The following is a 21359-nucleotide window of genomic DNA, read 5'->3' as shown; positions in this document are numbered from 1 at the left end:
AAGCCATGTAAGAATCATGACTGGCTACCAGAATACTAAAGTAACAAAATCTTCCTTGTAGTGTAGTGTGAAAAAAATTGTTGTCAGGCCTCATTTCTTCATATTTTACATCAATGGACCAGACATTTCTGTATTTTTTTTTCACGTGGTCTAGAGGAACAGCTCTCCAGGTTTTTCTGTAGGTCATTCAACTTCATCTATAAGATACAGTAGAGGCTTTGTCATGATTTTTTGCTTCATTTAAGCCAGTTGTGTTGGGGATCTTCGTCAAAACTGATGGAAGTGAATACATATGATTTTGATCCACCATGCAAAATAATATGGAAAGCATTTGATTGACAAAGGCTTCATTTCTCAGGATGACAATGACCTGCCATAACACCTGGAAAGTAAAACATACAGTGGAAGTCTCAACCATGGATTGGACCTCAACATTAATGAAGCAGTGTGGGATCATATCAACAGAGAACAAAAGGGAGCCAAAAACCAAAACTCTGAAAGTCCTTCAATAAACCCGGAGAACTATTCCTGAAGAATAAAGCTTGAATGCAAAAGTTTAGGCCGTGTGGAAAAATAAAAGTAGTTGTAACAAATCTTGATTTTCAAGCTTGTTAAAACTGTGGAAAAACTGTTTTTGACCTCGTATGTTGTGTTTCCATCTACGTCTGCAAATTTCAATAAATCACTGCACCGATTTCCCATTTTCCCAGCAAAATACAAAGAAAGGAAGGGTGACTAAAGACTTTTTGCACACTAGTGTAAATCCAGGACCTAAACTCAGATGTAAGGGGAAGAACTTCACTTCCTAATATGATAAATGAGAACACGGTCTTCCGGTGTCTAACTTTTTATTCTGCACTGTAAGGTCAAACATCCCAGTGCAGTAACAATAAACAAGATGAACTGCACCAGAAAGCTTCAGCCAATATGAAAAATAACACAAAAAAAAAGAAGATTTGAGTGATTTTGCTCAATAAACCATTTATTCAAGTATTTTCAACTAAGAAATCTGATGTTATTTACAGTACATTATGTTCACTAGTGCAGGTCTGAGCGCCAATAACTGAGACTAACTCAGACGTGACAATACAGAACATAAATATATACAAATTCCACAATCCCTCATCATTCCCACCCTGCAAATACATCTTGCATTTGTAGTTCACACATGAACCCAAAACTAGCACATGTACAAAGACACATACAGAGTCTACATCTCACAGAAGGCATGAACCATTAAACCCTTTTCACGTCACAGATGTTTTGCCCTGCAAAATTAAAAAAAACAAACAAAAAAAAACTCAACAGGAGAAACACAAATTCATCCGAAGTATTCTCCAAGTCTGCATACATATCAGCTGGGTAGTGGAAACACAACTTGTACCATCACTATTTTTGTGAATGTCAAAATAAAGACTTGTTGAATTCAAATGTATAACATTTAATTCAATATATCATTTTTCATGTGACAGTTTGAATTTTCCTTTTTCCTCTGCAAGCCCCATTCGGCAGTTCTTGACTGCAGCTCTCGAGACTTGAATGATGCTCAGCAAAGAGGATCTGTGGCTGCACGTCATTGTAGACCGGTCACTGTGCAACGTGTCACACCTCACAGAGGACGATGGGGAAATCGACATGAATACACGGGTGGTCGAGCTTCACAATTCCCTGGAAAAAGGAAAAAGAAAAAGGAGGAGGAGTGATGGCACTGACCCTATATCGCCCTGCCACTGCAAAAGCGTGTTCCTAGCTCACCTGTGGAATTAGATTTTTCTGGATCCTCTTCAACTTGGACTTCTTTCTGCCATTTTTTGTCACGACCGTCTCCTCGTAGAATTCATGGGCGAGGTCACCGTCCTCATCATAATACAAAGAACTGCCAACACAGAAGGTGGACAATTGTGTCAGGATTAACATAGAGGAGGTGTAGGCGTTACTTGCTTGCTGATAGTCGCATCTAAAACGGTTGTCAAGTTTAAAAAAACAAAAAAAACAACAACAACAACAACAAACCCCCCTCCCACCCAAATTTCTCACTCCCCTCCAACGTTTGAGCCTCATGTATTTATTAATGTGCCTTTTTGGTTTGTCTGGGTTTTTAAATGTGACAAAAATTATTTACTGGATTATTTTGACATTAATGCTTAACCCCACTAGGAATAAAATTATTGGCTTTGAAATCAAGAATAATCTAGAAACCTTACTGTGGACAGTTTAAAGTGGGACAATATTTCAGTAATAAAGTAAAGTGTGGCCTATAAAACTGTAAATGCACAAATGCCACTCTGGCACAAAAAAAATATGCTACTAGGTAGTACTAGGCATTTGAATGGGTGAGTAGATAAGGGTCATTCTACAAATGGAGGACAAAACAGGCTTTAAAAATTATATAAAAATGTAATTTCTTTTTTAATATCATCCTTTATTTTATAGTTTTCTGGTATGTATTTAAAAATAACAAATAGTAAACCATCAGCTGATCAGATCTGCCCAGGCATCAAAGATCCACTTTTTGAGCTATTTTAGTTGCTGTGTACTTTGTCATCAAGTACAAAAAAATAATTTAATTTAACACTCAAGAATTTATTAAAGATAGTGACTATTCATTCAACTTCATATAAGACCCAACTTATATTAATTTAAGCAACTTTCAGAATCTGCTTTGCCCAACTTTTCAGTTTAAAGTCATTTTAGTATTTATTTTCAAATCTTCCTCTCAAATAAACCTCTCATACAGTTATTCAAACTATTACAAAGTCAATAGATTAAACCCTTGTGAGCAAAGAAAATCATCTAGGATTAGATGATATAAAAAGAATATGGTAACTTGAATGAATGTGACAAGAACCACAGAAATGTGGTTTAATATTTTTTTAGGTTTGTAACGTGTTTCTGTTATATGCATGCTAACTCCATGCAAGTAAATATAGTTTGAGTGATTTGAAGTGGTGTGACCTGAATCCGATTGAGATGCTGTGGTATGACCATAAAAAGGTGGTTCATGCTTGAAAACCCTCCAATGTGGGTGATTTCTGCAAAGATGAGTGGGCCATAATTTCTCCACTGCGCTGTAAAAGACTTTTTGCCAGGCATCACAAATGCTTGATTGCAGTCTGTTGCTGCTAAGGGTGGCCCAACAAGTGATTAGATTTAGGGAGTAATCACTTTTTCACACAGGCCCATGCAGGTTTGGATTTTTCCCCCCTTAATAATTAAAACTTTATTTAGAAAGTGCATTTTGTGCTTACTTGTGTTATTTTTGTCTAATATTTACATTTGCTTGATGATCTGAAAGTTTTAGGTGTGTCAAACACACAAAATAGAAAATCAGGAAGTGGACAAACACTTTTTCAGACCACTGTATATAAATAAAAGAATGAAAGGAAGCTTTCAAATTATTTTTTTTCTACTTTGCTAATACGGGTAAAAGGGTTGCAGTTAAAATGACACACTCGATCTAATCAAAATAGATCGGAAAACACACCCCTAGTGTTAGCACATGACTCAGTTATGTCCCTTCCTCTTTGTCATGGCACTGTTGTGTTATGCTAAATAGGTTTCGGTAACAGAGCTGCAAATATTGCAGTGCATAATTACTATTCTTTGATTTAGGGCTCTGTGATACAATGAAATATGTGAGATGACAATATTAAAACGTTTATCATTTTCATATTATACACTATTGTTTATTGCTTTTACTACAGAATTTTTTCGCTGCCTTAAATGATGGTTTGCAATAGTCACCATGACATCCCAGAAGGACCAGCCAAAACAAATTGCAGAGCTCATTCCTAAATGTGGGGGTTAAATCTGTAAAATGGACATGGTTTGGTAATGAAAAGTCTGATGTGGACCACCGGTGCCCACCACAGGCAACACACAACAAAACTTTTCTACACAGCACAAAGAGAATTTACAAATGGGAAACAAAAGAGAGCCATCAAGTGTTAATAAACCTCAGACTGAAATGTTGGAACAAGTTCTTGCCTGTGGTACACCACATAATAAAGACTCACAAAGATAATGGCAGTCATTTCAACTTATATCTAGAAATAGATTTTGTGCATTGGTCAAAACACTCGACTTAAGGTATACAATCCCCAACCAAAAGCACTTAGCACAAGTCTGTTTATCTCATTTATATTACAAGTGTCGAGCCAAAGTATTGGAGGAAATCCACGACGTAACATATTATGCTGCAACAACAGATATGTGAACAATTCGAACAACACATCGGTGTATGAGCTTAACATTGCACTTCATCCAAAACTGAACAATCTGCAGTCGATATTTTCAGACAGGCTATTATCCTGACAACAGGATACAACCATACAGGAGCAGTAATGATAGTCAGAGGCTTTGGGGAAGCACTTGAGTCATGGGGAATGCGTAGGGTCATCTAGTATGTGTCACTATGGGTAACTCCACACAAGGCCCATAATTATTTCACTTTTGATTATTTAAGTTAAATGTACAAAAGAAATCGGCGCCAGTTTAACTCAGTGTTTGGAGCGGGTGATTCCGCGTGGTGATTATATAAACCTTTCACAGAATTTACAATAAATGCACTATATTGATTTATATTGTTATCAGGATAAGAAATGACTTAGTGGGATATGACAGTTTAAGACATGTCAACAAAATCAAAACAAAAAATTAATTAAAGATGACCTTTAATATTTGGCATGCAATTTGCTTATTAAGAACTTAGGACAAAAGCAAAATGCCATTTTGGCAGTATTCCTCAAGAGCTGTTTTTGTAATTTAAATAATATTTTGGAACTGCTAACTAGGCTTGCATTTTGTCTCAGGGCGAGTGTAATTTGCATAGCAAATGTATGTGTTAGTATTGTGTGCATGGATTATTTTCAAACTCAAGGGTGGGATAGAAAACGTCCTTTCAACAGCATATCCACTGTATTATTTATTTACCTTCTCCTTGTAAAAACAAATGGTGTTGCATTCTTAGAGCCTTTCAGCCGGGCCAGAGACTGCTCGTTCCCATCATTTCCTGACTCGCCTCCGCTGCCTGAGAAAGGCCAGACACCTTTGGCTTTGGATCCACTTCCTCCCATTCTCAGAGATAAGGCATAGTTAGTCTCAGATTAGAGCGTTCAGTCTGGTTGGTAGCCAGATGCTCAATTGCTTACCAAGGTCAGAACCTGAAAAGTGAAAGTACATAAATAAGTAAATTTCACTGTCTGGTGTCCGAGTGAACTGTTTACTCAGCTGCCAGCTGTTAAGACGTTGTTTGCTTACTGACTGCTGGCTCTATTTTGGTGCACAGAGGACTCTGTTGGCAGAAAATGGCCAAGCTAAACTCAGAAACATCTAAGTATAATCTTGAGAGCTTGAAAGACAAGGCAACTAGACTTACTAGGTATGAGATATTTCAAGGGGCTTCTTCACTTCTATAAAAAAAAGTTCCGTCTGTTTTATATCGTTACGTTACACTACGGTAGCTTCACCGTAAGCTAACCAACGGGCCACAAAAAAGCCGAACCTAAACGCATTAAGTGTCACTCAAAACGCTTGACACCTTACAAGTTACTTAAAAACACACCCACGGCTTCACAATATATTGTACATCGTCTAATATTTTGCAACGGCGCCCGTTTGATGTGTGGTGACCTACATGTGGCTAATGACTACCGGCTAACGGTACCTGCACAGTTAGGTGAGGTAAGCTAACAGACTGTTAGCTTCCGACTACAGACGCAGGTTAAACAATAGACGAGTCTGCAAACACACTGCTGCTTTATACACGGGATTCTGACAAACATCTTACCTTATGGTACACTAAACCTGACATGTCCTGTCATAACTTTTACTACTAGCTATGTTTAGCTAGCGCTGGCCGTTGCTGTCCGACCGACGATGGAGATCAGCTGATCTGACCGACTATTAAAGAAAAAACGTCACCAATATTTAACTAAAGAATTTATTCAAAGGTGCGTTAAATGAATCTTTTTTATGTTTAAAGTGGGTGTTCATACCTATATCTGAATTTAAAAATGTATAGTATGCACACTGTACTGTGAGAAAGTATTTACCCCCATTTCGTTAAAAAAACAAAAACAAAACCCTGACCTAACCCTGATTACTTTCAGACCTGTCGAATCAAAACATAACTTAAATAAGACTTGTTTAACAAAGGGAAGCAGTTTAAAGATCTGTCCAGAACAGCAACAAAATAATCATTGACGTCTATCAGTCAGGAAAGGGTTATAAAGCCATTTTAAAGCTTTGGGACAGTGGTTAACCTTCCCAGGAGTGGCCAGTGTATCAAAATTAGTCCCAAGAGCATATCTATGCCACGAGCGAACAAAAAAAGATCCTATAGATTCCCAAGACTTTTCAGAGGACAGATGAGATGCTTTGGTGTGACCTTAAACAGACCATTCACGCTTGAAAACACTCCAATGTGTCCCAAAACAATACTGCAAAGATCGGGCCAAATTCCTCAATGCCTTTTATCGCAAACAGTTCACTGCCGTTTTTGCTGCCATGGGTGACACAACCAGCTTAGGTAGCAATTACTTTTTCCCCACATAGGACCAGATTGGTTTCGATAGCTGTTTGTGTTGTTTTGTTTTGTTTTAGCCTTAATAAATATAGTCATCATTAAAAAAAGGGTGGGGGCATTTTGTATTGAAAAGTGTTAAGGTGGTTCGGGTATCTGTCTTGGATTGCTCCTGGGTGAGTTGGCTCTCAGTTTGCTGCTGGCCCCACAACCCAGCCCTGGATAAGCCTTTGTCTAATATTGAAATGAGCTTATGATCTAAAACATTAAATGTGACAAATACGCAATAAAATTTTTTTATAAATAATGAAAATTTGAGAGGGGGCAAATGCTTTTTCACAGCACTGCACCTGTAAAAAAAAGAAAAAAAATACAAAAACGTAATAGATTTTTTGGTAATTCTTTACTAAACGCAGTGCACATTAGTCACGACATTCTTAAGATTGCTACAACAAGTAAATTTGTGCATAGACTTCCATACAGTGAAAGTGAACAGAGTGACAGAAGACAAACATTTTGTTTTAAAGGACAGAACAAAACAAAGATATAAAGGAATGACAGGAAACTTCCAGTTAAACACATCCAAAGAAATATTCATTCAAGGTTCCAGTCAACCAGGGTGACTTGGGCACTGTTTTCGCAGACATTCATAGTTCCATACAAATGTCCATACATCAGTCACACTCACAAATTGTCAGTGAAATTCAGAGTTGCACCCATCAGGGGTGTAAGAGAGGACATGGCAGACTCGGAGCTTAGGTCAAGTGAAAATCCAAATACCTTGCAGCAAGTATGTGTTTAACCCGAGGGTGAGAAGCATCATTATTATGGTGGGTTGTTGAGTGAAGGCAAAGGGGATTAAATGCATTATTTGAAATATTACCAATTTTGGTTTTCTGGAAAAATAACACAGCTGAGGTGCAGGATAATCCTACAGTAACCAAAAGCTAAAGACATTACTGTCTCATCTGCCAGTCGTCAATTCTCTCAACTCATTCTCTCAGGCACATCAGACTCTCCAGGTGTAAGGCACGTCTCATCTCTCACATCATCTCACATGCACATTCGCGCTAGCGCTCTCTCTCTCTCATAGTCTCGCGCCCTGTCTCACACTCTCGTTCACCAAGAGGCGTTTGGAGTTGGATTCTCTGGGATCTTTGAATGCATCGATGGCCGGTCAACTTCTGGCAATCGTCCAGCCGAAAGGTGCACGCTAAAGCCCCTCTGAGCGTAGGCATCTCAGCCGGGCGTTGAGCCAGCCAGAGCCTCCTGCATTTTAGTGCGAGCCAACGCGTAGCGCTGCACAATCTGCTTGATATGTTCCTCCTCTTCACGCTGCAGAATCCGCAGGAAGTTCTTTAACTCGGGCATGGAGAAGGCATGCCACTGCAACCGAGAGCGAGAGAGAAGTTAAATTGGTATATCTGAAGGTGAACGATCCATACGTGTTGGATGTAGAGCTGTTTATGTTTTACTCACATTGACTTCGCCAGTTTCGTTCTCTTTCAGCACAAAACTGAGGACTTTCTCATTCGGTCCAGCGCACAGACGCAGACGAAGGGGACGCTCGGTATCAGACAGCTTACGGATATAAACTGGAGGAGAAAGAAACCATTTAGCGATCACCAAACACATTAAATAAAAAAAGAAACGAAATCACGATTTAATGTTAAAGCAGAATACCTTGGTCGTGACGCTCGCTGCGCTCAAATAGAGCAAACTTGGCGGGATTGTCCACAACGGTGAACTTCTTCAACAAAGCCTCGATGACCTCACGAGCCGAAGTTCGAGAACTTATGTGCAAATGCTTGGACGCGTCCTTCGGCAGGTAGAAAGAGGTGCGCCGCTTCACTCCGCTGGCCCGCCTCCCGCCTGTGTCGTTGCCTCCTTTCTTTGGGGTGGGAACAGACACGGGTCGGGCCAGCTTGAACTGCACCTTTATGAAGCCGGTGTAGGACCCATCCTTGTTCTGTTAAAGGGAAAAAAAACAAATATTAAACTAAAAGATAAAAATGCTTTGGAGGGAAAAGCAGGGATTTGTTGTGAAGAATCACAGCTCACCATGTTCATGAACAGATTGCTGTTGATCTGAGCATTGTACTCCTTCACTTTCTGCTGAATGTCCACCACTGTCAGCTCCTGCTTACTCAATTCAATCTGTTCATCCTGGAAGGAACAGAAGAGTTACAGTCTTTAACCACCAGGTGTCAGTGCTCACCTCAAAAAAAAGCAGGGACAAGCCAGAGAGCAGGACAAAACACTGATTAGCAGAGGAAAGGCCCTTTATATGATTGTGTCTTACAGCATTACAGGGATTTTCCCGCTCAAAATGAGCCTTTGAGAGGGTGACTACACAAGACCATGTCCCCGTGGCCACTTACTCAAGAAAAATCTAAGACATTTTCTGCCTTTTTATTTTTTTCTGGACATTTGATAATTAAAACGCATCTTAAGCTCAAGTGAATTAAACCCCATTTAAAAACAACTGGTTTAAAAATCACAGTTCTGTTGGTTTCCCTTTGGTGGTTGGCCAAAATCTTTTTGGTCAACGTGGAAAAAAAAAATTATATGCAGGAAAAACCCTGCATTAGTGTTGAAAAAGCCCAGTGTTCATTTTTAGGGTGTTTTAACAAGGGAGGGAAAAAAAGTTGTAATGTCAGTCAAATTTGATTTAAACAAGTCTTCCGTGTTTTTTTTCTTCAGCAATACTGCTGAAACACGAGAGTAAAAGCTGGTTTTAACTGATGTTCGGCATTTCTAACAGCGAACACCAGTTGCATCAGACTTTCAACTTCCGGACAACGCAGCAAAAGAGGCGAACACAATGATGTCAGCTCTGTCCAATCCAGTTCAGCGGCTCTGATGCCTCCATGTAGGAGGGCTGATGGGAGAAGGGAGGGAGGAGGAAGAGGGAGGCAAAGGGAGGGGGTTTGCAACTTGCAGCTGTTTGCAATGATGACTGTGGCCAACGGCTCTGCGCTGCATTCCTCAACTTGGTGTTCATGTAAAAATAGCCACCCCTCACAGGCTCTCACAAGCGGGAGAGACAATGCCCTCCTCTGTTTTGCAGGCACATCCTGTGAAGTCAGCTGCCTCAGCAACCGCAAACTCCCAGTCATGTTTCAGTCATGCACATTTGCCCCCCCAGCAGATGCAGGGCTGCCAGATTAAAAATCAGGTTTTCTTGTGTCTTCCAATTTACACTATAATTATTCATGGTAGGGGTTTTCTCAGGAGTAGTAGCCAATATTGTAGATGCAGGACTGCCAGTAAATGTGAGATTAAAAAACAAATGCGAATTCTTATAGGCTACCTTTTGCTTAATTATCTGCTGAACCACACACTGCCTAAGAAAGATTGTTAATTAGACATCCAGAAAGATCCATAGCTGCAAATGTCTAGGGAGATCCATGGGCCGTAGAGTTAATATGCTGCTGTTAAACAAATCAATAAAGTCAATAAGTGGTGGGAGAAAATTATGCACAACTGTGCCTCTGCCGGCTGGCAAAGGGAGAGTCAAATATTTCTACAGTAAACTGTACCCACATCTCACAGGAAAGAAACCCGATACCCATGTGGGTGTGCGTATGACTAAAAGATAAGAAAATGAAGAAATCCAAAACACTCCATGACTCATGTGTGACTGAGAAATTAATGTGAACAACCTGAGAGTCAATGAATGGTGGGTGTTTGGCTGGAAACTTGAGTGCGTCACAGGTTCATCTGTGGGTCTGTGCTTGTTACAACAAGACACATATATACCGGTATGTGTGTGTAATCTAGACGTAACGAGTGCTCATTTGCATTTTAAAAAGTTCACACAAGTCTTTAACCTGTTTACTTAGAACTAGAGGAACTCCACCCTTGAGCCTTGCAGGCTTGCCAACCATCTAGTCTGCTGGGGTTCCTTTGAGCAAAACAACTCATTCCCAGCAGCATCTACAAAGTAGGACGCCCAGCAACTCATCCCAGAAGTAAAAGAACACAAACACAACTCAATAACAGACCCAACACTGACAGCTAATAAGCAGAAATGGGGAAATAACGCGAGAATACAGTCCTGCTGCGAAACACCCACAGTTTCACTTCCCCTTTATTTTAAAGCTAATGATTTTTATGAAACCTATGTGTTTTTAAACTTGTAAAATTTCTCACCTGCTTAACTGCGGGACTGACAGTATCTTTTCGGATTTTGGGGAAGAAAGATGTCCGGGCGGTGAAGTACTGCTCGAACTCGGAGTCAGAGTCCGAGTCGCTGCAGTAGCCGCTGCTGGTGGAGCTGCCCCAGGTCATCTCAAAGGAGGGAGTTTTATCCGAGCTGCTAGCCGCGGTGGTCATGCTGACTACAGGCATATATCCAATAAGAGAGTCGGGAACCTTTAACTTTACTACGCTGTTACCCCGAATCGCTCTCGATTGAGCTTAATTGGAATTTACTGACTGAACTATGCCTTACAAAAAGTCCTAACCGGCAACAGTGCTAGCTTTTAACGATAATATTAAATAATCTCGCGCAGGACAAAATACCGCTAAAAAATGTCGACGACTATCAACAAGATCTCACGAATCTTCTCCTCAAACTCAGCCTACCAGCCACGTTTCCGCCGTACAAACTCTGTGTGAAACAGGATGTGTGCAGGTCCCCGCCCTAGATGCCCCGCTTCCTTCCCCCGAAGAGGCCCCACCCAGGTCCGCTGAGTTTGGAAATACACAAACCGCTTCAGCCGGCAGTGATTGGACAGCACGGGAAATACCAAAGCCCTCTCCTCTCCTCAAAGCCCTGTTTCACCCGTCTTTCTGCCCTTTTTTCCCAGCGTGGGGGTGCTGCTGGTGGACCTTCTGTGTCCCCACGGACCGCTGACCCAGTCATGTGATGCTGGGGCTCGCTGCTAGCATTTTTTAACTTTTGCACTAAATACAAATATTAAAACTGTATTTACCATGCCAACCTAACGTATCTAACAGTTATGTAGCTTTATTATGTTTTTATGTCTCGTTATTCAGTGTTGATCAATAGAAAATTTAAATGGTGCTGTATTGATTATTTTACTTTCTTAGAAAAATGCCATCCCATAACACTGGAGCCTACAACTCCCACAATGCAATTCATTATGCTACAGCCCTACAGCAAACTGATATTCCCAATGAGAAAAGTAAAGACCACCTCTGGTAGATTTTGTTTATATAAATACAAAATAAATATGGGGCTGATTACAAGTTTGTATACAGCAAAATGTGTTTACATTTATTCACGATTAAGGGACCATGTCAGCTGCACAAGGTCTAAAATAACAGGTGTACTAGTACACTTATTAGACATATACCCATTAAATGTAAAATTAAAAGGTGGTTCTTGTGAAAAATACTCTCATCATGGCTTTGAATTTCACAGACTTTTAATGACTTCTTTGAACTGTCCTTTTTTCCCCCAGGGTGGGGATACACCTTTAGTTACTTTAAAAAAACAAGAATTGGGAGAACGGGTTTGAATTATTCTGGGGTTTTTTTGCCAACATGAAAAAGATTTGCTTGACACAAAATAATAAAGAAGTCTGGGAAGGCAAATTGTAGATTTCAATAAGTTGTGAAGGTTTCATGAAAGCATTTCTAAATGACTTGTACTGTAATTAGTGTCACCACTTTACCAAGATCGGGAAGAAGAACCAAACTTTCACCCTCAGATGAAAGGAAATATAGTTTGGATGTTCATAAACAACCCAGGAAGCCTGAAGCCTGAAGCCTGCCCTGGAAACTGCTTGAACACTAAGAAGATGCTTACCAATAAAGAAGCCCCTGCTCCAAAACTAATACCTTCAAGCTCGACTGAAATTTGCAGTTGCCCACACTGACAAGCCAAATGCATTCTGGAGAAAAGTCATATGGTCAGATGAGAAAAAGATTGAAATGTTGCCCTCAATAAGACTTATGTTTGAAGGAGTAAACAAAAACGGTCAAGCACGGTGGCAGTAGCATCATGTTCTGTGGCTGTTTTGCTGCAAGTGGTACTGGTATATTGCACAAAGTGGATAGAATAATGGAGAAGGAGGACTACCTAAATTAAATCAGCAGCTGTACCGTTGAAACTTGTGCAGAATTAGTTGTTCTAGCAGGACAATAATCCCAAAGCTACATCACAGCTTGTTTTTCAATGGAAAAAGCAGGCTAGCATTAAGCTTCTGGAATGGCCTTTTTAAAGCACCGACCTCAACCCCTTTGAAAATTTGCTTGAAAACACGTCTGTGCCAGGAAACCAACCAATTAAATGAAGTCGACCAAGAAAAGTGGTCAGACAGAATCATGCCAGAAGCTTGTTGATGGAAACCAAAAGCTTTGCATTAAGGTGCTAAGGAACATTTAATGAAATACTGGCTTAGTTGTATATGTACTTCTGAGCCCATGTGGATTAGAGAAAATCCAAAATTCAGACTTCTGCACCCAATTCTTGTTTTTTTAAAGGAATTAAAGATGAATGCTGTCCAATTGTTCCACCCTGGAAAAAAGAATTGTTCAAAGAAATCATTAAAAGACCAAAACTACCATCACATTCATGCCCACGATGAGTCTGTAAACTTCTGACCACAACTGTAAGTGCACAAATGCTAAATATGGGTCATTTAGGCCTGGTTGCTAGGAAACACATCATAACATCTGATATAGATAAAAGCTTACAGGGCTTGAGACATACCCGTGTTTCAACTTGGTAGCTCAATTTGACGATTTGTTGTATTATACCAAGATATGAGTTGGTGACTTCTAAAGAATTATTTCAGCTTTTGGGGTGTAATTATGTCAAGAAGGCTGGAAGTATAGCAGTTAGCTAAAAGACATGTGCCTGAACACAAAGGAAATGTAAGAAGTCACCATAAGAATCTTTCCTGTTTCTACTACCCATCCCCCACTAAAAGCATAAATAGACTCTGTCATGAGTATCCACTTCCTGCAAATCCATCTCATTTCGAACACAGACTTTCTGTCTCGTCCGTCAGTAGTTTGTCTAAACTCAAGTCGAGATAAGCCAAAGTAATTACCCCAAACCTCCCTTAACATAAAACTATACAGTTGTACAAGCTATGAAACAATCCACATGATGAGCACATTAAAAGTCACATGAAAAAGCATGATCCTTAAATCACTTCATCCACCTTCTTAACCACTCGTCCAACTTAGGGTCACGGGGGTGCTGGAGCCTACCCAGCTGACACGGACTGGAAGGCAGTTCCTGTTTTAATAATGATACTACTGTTTCACAGTCAGTTTCACCAAAATGCGTTTCACATTATTCATCAGTTGCTTATTCTGGGTATTTTCTTCCCCTCCCCTGATTTTAATTAATATAGATATAATATGTTTTATTTTTTTGATGGCTGTTCAGAAAATACAAGCAATCTAAATATATTACAGCGAGCACTGAAATGTTGCAATGACATTTTCTCTCAAAAACACATATCAGTCTGAAAAAATAAAACCCCTAAATGAATGAAAAAGTATAGCTGTTGATACAGACAGATAACGTATGTGCCATACTGTAGCGAATCAGGACCAAATGCAATTTTTTTGTTGGGGGGGGGGGGTTGTTTAATCTTATTGTAAAATCTGTAAAGCTAGACTAAAAGCAAGATCAGCTTTTAGTGTCAAAACAGTTTATGGTCACACATTAAGTAATTAGGGAAAAATGCAGCTCTGTGTTAGATTACTAATTAAAAGAGAAAAAAAAAACTGCTCCAGCTGCAGCCCAGATTTTCAGTTCCTGTGTGCAGCAATGGAAAAACCTCCCAAACCAGCAGGGGAGGTGTTACTGTGAAATGACTAAAGATGAAAAGACTTATGTAAAAGTTTGTATATTCTGTGGCTAAATCTAGCTACCAAATAACTAAAATCAGACACGTTGACAAAATTGCTACAAAATAACCGTCATTCAAACTGCAGGACACCAGTTGTTTAGTTTGGTTTTTTTTGTCCAGCCTTTACAATTTCTGACAAAGTCTTATGAAAGTCTTGCCTCTGTTCACCTAAAACATCCATAGTTTTCACAGACAATATGTTATGTTATAAGGTATTAACATGTTATATGGAAATAACACTGAGAAGAACCTCAATTCAAGAGCAAGCAGCACAGTGATTCAAGTATTTTTGAACATCTCTTTTCATCTTTGTGCATTTAGAGATCAATAAGGAGAGGGTAAATATGATCAGATATGTATTAAAAGGAAATACACTGAAACCTGCTAATGTGAACTAATGAGTTTTCCGGTGCTAAACCCAGAAAACCTCCATACTGCTCTTAGATTGAGCCGACCAGGACTGATTCAAAAACAAAAATATTTGTGGTGCATCTGAAGTTAGTGGTGGCACACTGGTGTACAGGCATCTCAAGCAGTCAATATGACTGCAATAAACATACATTTATGTACTGGTTGTGCATGTCTATAGCACAGGTATGACTCGGTGTCATCTTTATTATTCAAATATTAACTAACAGTTCAAAATATTAACCTGAGCAGCCCACTCTTACTGAGCTAAGAGTGAAACATTTGAATGATAGTTTGCAGAGGGTAGTATTGCAAAAATGTCAGTAGATATCTGTGATTTGTTTTTGGTTTTTAATGCTCTGAATTTGACTGTTATTTTCCTGGCAGCTAGTCATTTTGCTATTATACAAGGACTGCAAGTGTGCACACAAAAGCTCAAATACCAACATGTTTTTTTAGCCATGCCTTGGTGTCGGCTTGCTCAAGTTTATGTTTGTAGTTATATTCTTTTGATAAGTAACAGGCGCTTAATAAAGTGAATAATAACAGCTAACATGATGAAAAGATACCTGCTCTGCTGGATATCTACTGTACTAAGTTCCCACTTAATGGATTATACTACCATGGTACAAAAAAAAAGATTGTGATGGGATTTCTTCTACTATTGAATACAGCAGCCTAACTGGCCTTGAAAAACCCCATTAAAAACAGAATAAAAGATTTTCTCTGAACCCGTTAACTAATTCCTGGTACTTCATACTTATATGATAGGAAAATCTAAAAATAGTTTAGCTGCTTGTTCTGAGCTTACAGTTTATGTAAGAAGGAAAGTTTTCAGAGATTTTAAAAGTTAAGTACATTCTTATTGCTGGTATAGAAATTAAGAGGATAAAAAGCAGGCAGGTGTTGCTAATCAAATGAACTTAATAACTGATCATCAGCAAGATTGAGGACCTCTATAAAAGCAGATGTTTTGGTAGTTTGCTGGTCTGAAGCATTCAGGTGTGTGTTAACATAATCCTACAATCTCTCCAGCAAATTCCACCCAGAGACAGAGCAATGCTCAGCAAAATAAAAAGTATTCCAACCTCAGACTCTACAGGCCTCAGTTAGCATGTCAAATGCTAAAATTCATGACAGTACAATTTGAAAAAAGGTCTTTGGACAGATGAGATCAACGTGGAAATGTTTGGCCACAATGCATGCCTGGCGAAAATAGAACAACGCATATCAGCAGAAACACCTCATACCAGCTGTCAAGCATGGTTGTGGAGGAGTAATGATTTGTGCTTGTACAGCAGCCACAATACCTGGGCAGTCACTGAGTCAACCATGCACACCTAAATAATCTAGAGTCAAACGTGAGGCCATCCATCATCCGTATCACAACAGCAAATCTAAAACAGAATGGCTGAAAAAGAGTCAAGATGGCCCAATCAAACGCTTGACTTCAACCTACTGAAATGCTGTGGTCTGATCTTCAGACAACTGTGCATAAACTAACAAACCTCAACAGTGAGAAACATCGCAGAAGAGTGGACCCAAAATTCTCCCACATGTGTATGTGAGAGACTGATAAAGTCATACAGAAAATAATTGCGCAAGTTATTTCTGCTGAAGGTGGTTCCACAAGCTACTGAATCATGGGCTGTACTTTTTTTCACAGGAATCCATAAAGTACTATTCAATTCAATTTTATTTTATTTATGTAGCACTAAATCACAACAACAGTTGCCTCGAGGCCTTTATTATGGAAGGTAAAGACCCTGCAATAATACAAAGAAACCCCCAAAATCAAACGACCCCCCTTATGAGCAAGAACATGGTGACAGTGGGAAGGAAAAACACCAGTTTTGTATTTAAAAAAAACTTCAGACAGAACTACTATTACTACTACTGCTATGAAAGCTTTCTTTTTCTGAACTAAGACATAAAACTAATGCTGTAGATTGGACAATACCTGTCTGTATTTGTACTTTATGCTATGCCCAATAGACAATGATTCTTATGAAAATTTGTTGCTGTAGTGTGCTCTGTTTTTCTTTTCTTGAATGTTTCATATTCGCACATAGGTTTTACAACAGGCTTAAGTACTTTAAAAACTGACATTTCACTTTTGTGACTGACTAAACTAAGCCACATTTTACAAAAAGTGTTCAAGGTAACATTTTCTGTTCCTCTGCAGACAAGCTTCCCCTTTGAAAGACTTTACTTCCCCTGAGCAATGTTATATTTGAAATGTTTGTCCTGTCTGGAGTTTCAATGCTAAGAGTAAATACAACTAAATCTGAAAGAGTGGTGCAACTTTCAGTTGATCGTGTGCAGTTAGTAAAGAGGTGTGAACTGTGTGCATTTATTGTTATTGTTCCTGATTTCTTTCCTATCTAGTACAGTAACATGCAATCCAAAACAGGCAGTGCATTGCATAACATGCAGAGTGCAGAGGTCTTAAGAAATGATGTATGTTATGCGGTGTAAAGTTTGCGACATTGACGCTAGCATAAAAAAGCAAGTGAAACCAACTAGCAACGCAGCTGATTAAGAACAAAGGTGGTAGTAAAGTAATAAAGGGGCGCCGTGTCAGCTGTCAGCTTCCTAATGCACAGCTCCTTACCACGTTTGTGTCCGTTTCTATGGTGTACTCCACGACACATGTGGGGTCAGCCAAGGAGCCTCGTTCCCAGCTGCAGTCCAGTTGAATCAGGGCACGGCATCGGTAGTGACATGTGAATTTACAATCTGTAAATGAAGAAAGTCCTAGAGTTTAGACTCATGTTGCCATACATGAGAATGTGCAAAATGAAAGTCATAATGTTGTGTAAGTGTGATTGCCTCTCCTCTGCTGGAGGGTAAAGGTTACTACAGTTTTACCTGCAGTTATTCACTGTTTTTAGTAAAACAACAATGTTGTTTTGATTCCCTGCCTCCTCTGGTCTGCATGTTGGAATATCCTTAGGTAAGATACTGAACCCTAAATTGCCCGGCTGCATTCACTGGAGTGTGAATCTTAGATTAAAAGTGCTTATGCATACAAACGAGTGTATGGGTGAATGCAGCAGTGCTTCAATAGTGTAGAAAAGCATTATGTAAGTACCAGACCGTATAGTCACGTATATAAAATAAATTGCAAATACTTGAAGAAATATAAATAGCAATTCCAATCAGCTGAATGCAGCTGTGAAAACATATAGTCAGCTGGAAAGCTTATGTCTCTTTGCAAAGACTGTGACAATGTTTCCTGTTCAGGTTACAGTAAGGGACCCCTATTTCCCCACACTAAATGCTTTGTACAAACCACTGCTCTTTATTTAGGTGGGTTTCAGTTAATGAAACTTTTGCAAATGCACATATGAGTGTAGCTGAACCTCAGCCTAGACAATAACCAAACCCTTAAGTGTATGCAGGTTAGATACTGGGTAGATGTGAATAATTATAAAAATTGTACAGGCAACAATTCTCTTTATTTTTTCCAGAATGTTAACATAGAGAGCATTTATGTTTATTTAGTATGAAGCCTTGTTTAAGCCATCAGGCTGGAATGACTGTAATCTGGGCTTGCAGGTACACTGGTGGTTGCCTCTTCCTCTGTGTTAGTAAATTTCCTCTTTCTGTCAGTACGCTCATTTCATGCAAATGCACCAAAGCATTGACACATGCACACACCCAGATGCACAAAAAGCATATGTAAGCCAACTCACTGACACACCGCAGGCTCTGCTTGTAAAGGCCCCAGATAAAGTCTCCACACAGGTCGCACCACGTGGGCTGAGCGTGGCTACAGGGTTGGAAGTCGTGGCCCTCTCCTTTCTCCTCTGTGAGCTGTGGGTCCTGGCTGCTGCTCAGGACTCTGATAATGCCCACACGACTCAGTAGGTCTGGGACCCTTCCCGGGCTGATCCTCAGGGCGTTGGTTCTCTCTAGGCGCGGAGGTGAGCACGGAGCGCGCGTCCCCGTCAGCTCTATCTGCTCTTTGGTCGACCTGAGGTCACGGAGCTCGATGAACTCCTCCCAAGACATTGTGTCACTCAGGGCCGGGTTTCCTCCATTTTTATCACTAACTGACAAAAAACACAGACTCTGTATAATCAGAGTGCAACCTGAAATCATGAAGTTAGTGTTAATTCAGCTTAATGTACTAAGGTACCAAATATGAATGTACTTAGTAGTACTCTTAGTAGGACAGTTAGGTTAAACACATAAAGAGCATAATGATGTTATATATTGTCAAGGTGCATTCTGACTGTTTGGCACCATTGCACCATTAATAGTGCATTATAACTTAAAAACGGACAGTTTTTTATGCAAATCTCAAGTCTGCAAATTCAGAAGAATAAAAGTTTACAAGCAGTGAAATATAAACATAAAGCAGCATAAATAAAAGAGTATACAGTGGGAGAAACAATTCATTGACTGATTATTTGATTGATTAACTGATGAATTTGTAAGTTTGCTCGCTTGAAAAGAAATGAACAGTATCTAATTTTTATGGTAGTTTCATGTTGAAGGAGAGAGACAGAATACCAATCACAAATCCAGAAAAACCCCACATTGTATCAAGTCATGAAACTCATTGAGTAAGGTAAATATGTCATCTTCTACAACACACTCTGACTTCCATGGATTGGCTGTGTGTCCACGTGACAATTAATCGCTCAACCAATCAGTTAAACATACTCTTAATGTCATTACATGTATAAAGTTCACTTGTCTCCAGATAATCAGTTTCTTCTTTTATTCGAAACTCACTATCACCATAGGCAAGACCAAAGAGCTGTCCAAGGCTCTTTGGTCTGGAAAGGGCTAAAAGAACATCAGCAACAAGCAAGAAGCTTGACAAGAAGGTGAGAACTTTCGGTCTGGATCGCCATGCAAGATCTTACCTCATGTGAGGATGATCATGAGAAAGGTGCTCGATCAGCCCAAAACTACATGGGAGGAGCTTGTTAATAATCTGATGGCAGTAGGGACCAAAGTTGCTGAGAACACCATCAGCAACACTCTACACTGTAATGGACTGAAATCTTGCAACACCCACAAAGTCCCCCTGCTCAAGAAGGCACATGTACATTTGAAGTTTGCCCAAGAACACCCAAGTGATTCAGAGAAGGTTTGGGAGAAAGTGCTGCGGTCAGATGAAACCTTAATGGAGCTCTTTGGCATCAAGTCGACCTGCTGTGTCTGGAGGAAGAGAAAGCATGGAGGTGGAAACATTATGCTTTGGGGTACAGGACGATTTCACTGCACTGAGGGGGCAAACAGCAGCCAGGAAACCTAAAGGATTTGGAGAGTTTCTGTAAAGAGGAGTGGGCCAAAATCCCTCCTGAGATATGTGTGTGTGGGAAGAAAACCTGGTGACCAAGTACAAGAAACGTCTTACACACTTACTGTGTTTGCCAACAAGGGTTTCTTCAACAAGTACTAAATGATGTGTTATTTGGGGATCAAATACTTATTTCACTGAATAACATGCAAATCACTTTTTTGGGGTTTATTTTGGGGGGATTTTTGGTTGACCTTCAGTCTTTCTCCATTAAAATGAAGCTACGGTGAAAAGACTTGACTAGACTAGACTTTTCATTTCTTCGTAAGGGAGCAAACTTACAAATTCAGCAGGGGATCAAATAATTATTTCTCCTACTGTATGTGGCATTGTTCATTCCTACTACCTTTCAGTGTGGAAAAACATATCTGTAACTGTAATCAAACTACTTTTTATTAGCTCTGTCACTTTGTAGTTGTTTCGGTACTGTGGTCTGTTGACGGTCAGCCACATCTCCATTCAGGGAGGATGCGCGTCCACAAAATAATTCACACTCACGTAACTTCCAATCATTTTTCAAGTGGTTTAATTTGGTGTTTATTTTGAAATCCTGGGGGACCACCCTCTTTTCTTGTTTGTTTAAAAAGAAAATCATGGAAACGCCCCTGAGTACAAATACCTTAAAACTTTAATAAAATACAACGAAGATTTGTAGACTTGCACTAAGTAGTACTATTGCTTTCTACTTTAGTAATTTTCCCCCTCAAACCACTGTCATGTAGAATTAAGCCTAACAATAATACAAAAAGCTAAAGAATGTCAAATGTAGTTCAGTTTAGTAGTAGAAATATATCAGCTCCGTGTCCATGAAAAAAAAACACACGCGGGGAGATCATTCAAAACCTAATTCCCAACACAGCTGCATATTAAACTAGTCACTCATAAACAGCGAAGTGAAACAAAATCCAGTGATTTTAAGTCTAACTCACCAAAACACGGGAGAAAACAGCCCCGTGGCTACCGCTTTGTCTCAAAAGTTCTTCCATCCGAGGTCGAAAAGAAAAAAAAAACTTTCCGCTGAAATGTCTTAAGGTTTCCAAATAACGGAGGTGTGCAGTCTCGGCGACATCTCTGGAAATAATTTCTCATCACCAGCCGCTTACAGCGAACGAAACCCCGGGCCCTCCTTTTCACGGCAGAGCCGGAGCACGTCTTTCAAGATGTTACCCATCTGTTCAAGTCGGACTGCGGCGCAGGAGGAAGCGGCCCATCATGAAAAAGAGAGTGAGATGAGACTGAGCTGCACCGACATCCGGAATGTTTTCAA

The 21359-nt window shown here is 39.8% G+C and overlaps 2 protein-coding genes across 6 annotated transcripts; both read right to left on the bottom strand.

Moving 5' to 3' along the window:
- Positions 1-961: 961 nt before the first annotated feature.
- On the bottom strand, positions 962-6763 carry tusc2a (tumor suppressor 2, mitochondrial calcium regulator a). Of its 2 annotated transcripts, none has more exons than XM_085274421.1 (4): positions 5789-6763; positions 4933-5162; positions 1756-1876; positions 962-1668 (listed from the first exon to the last, which is right to left on the bottom strand). In XM_085274421.1, the coding sequence occupies exons 2-4, from the start codon at positions 5073-5075 to the stop codon at positions 1603-1605; spliced, it is 330 nt and encodes a 109-aa protein (XP_085130547.1). In that variant the 5' UTR covers positions 5076-5162; positions 5789-6763; the 3' UTR covers positions 962-1602. The 2 variants fall into 2 exon arrangements, with proteins under 2 accessions (XP_085130547.1, XP_085130548.1); XM_085274422.1 differs by lacking the exon at positions 5789-6763 and adding an exon at positions 5378-5782.
- Positions 6764-6907: 144 nt separating this feature from the next.
- LOC146574608 (ras association domain-containing protein 1-like) lies at positions 6908-21333 on the bottom strand. 4 transcript variants are annotated; one of them, XM_085274410.1, is made up of 7 exons: positions 21022-21333; positions 18471-18869; positions 17387-17511; positions 8585-8689; positions 8207-8492; positions 8003-8118; positions 6908-7909 (listed from the first exon to the last, which is right to left on the bottom strand). In XM_085274410.1, exons 2-7 carry the CDS (start codon positions 18787-18789, stop codon positions 7763-7765), a joined length of 1098 nt encoding a protein of 365 aa, XP_085130536.1. In that variant the 5' UTR covers positions 18790-18869; positions 21022-21333; the 3' UTR covers positions 6908-7762. The 4 variants fall into 4 exon arrangements, with proteins under 4 accessions (XP_085130536.1, XP_085130537.1, XP_085130535.1 ...); XM_085274411.1 differs by having other exon boundaries at positions 18471-18826; XM_085274409.1 differs by having other exon boundaries at positions 18471-18830; positions 21022-21332.
- Positions 21334-21359: the final 26 nt, after the last annotated feature.

This window comes from Mchenga conophoros, linkage group LG5 (assembly GCF_057382185.1).
Source record: "Mchenga conophoros isolate Kocher_MC1m ecotype Shallow Benthic linkage group LG5, M_conophoros_male_GT1.1, whole genome shotgun sequence".
Taxonomy (NCBI): domain Eukaryota; kingdom Metazoa; phylum Chordata; class Actinopteri; order Cichliformes; family Cichlidae; genus Mchenga; species Mchenga conophoros.
Note: the sequence above shows the minus strand (reverse complement) of the source record. Positions and strands in the feature narration are given on the sequence as shown.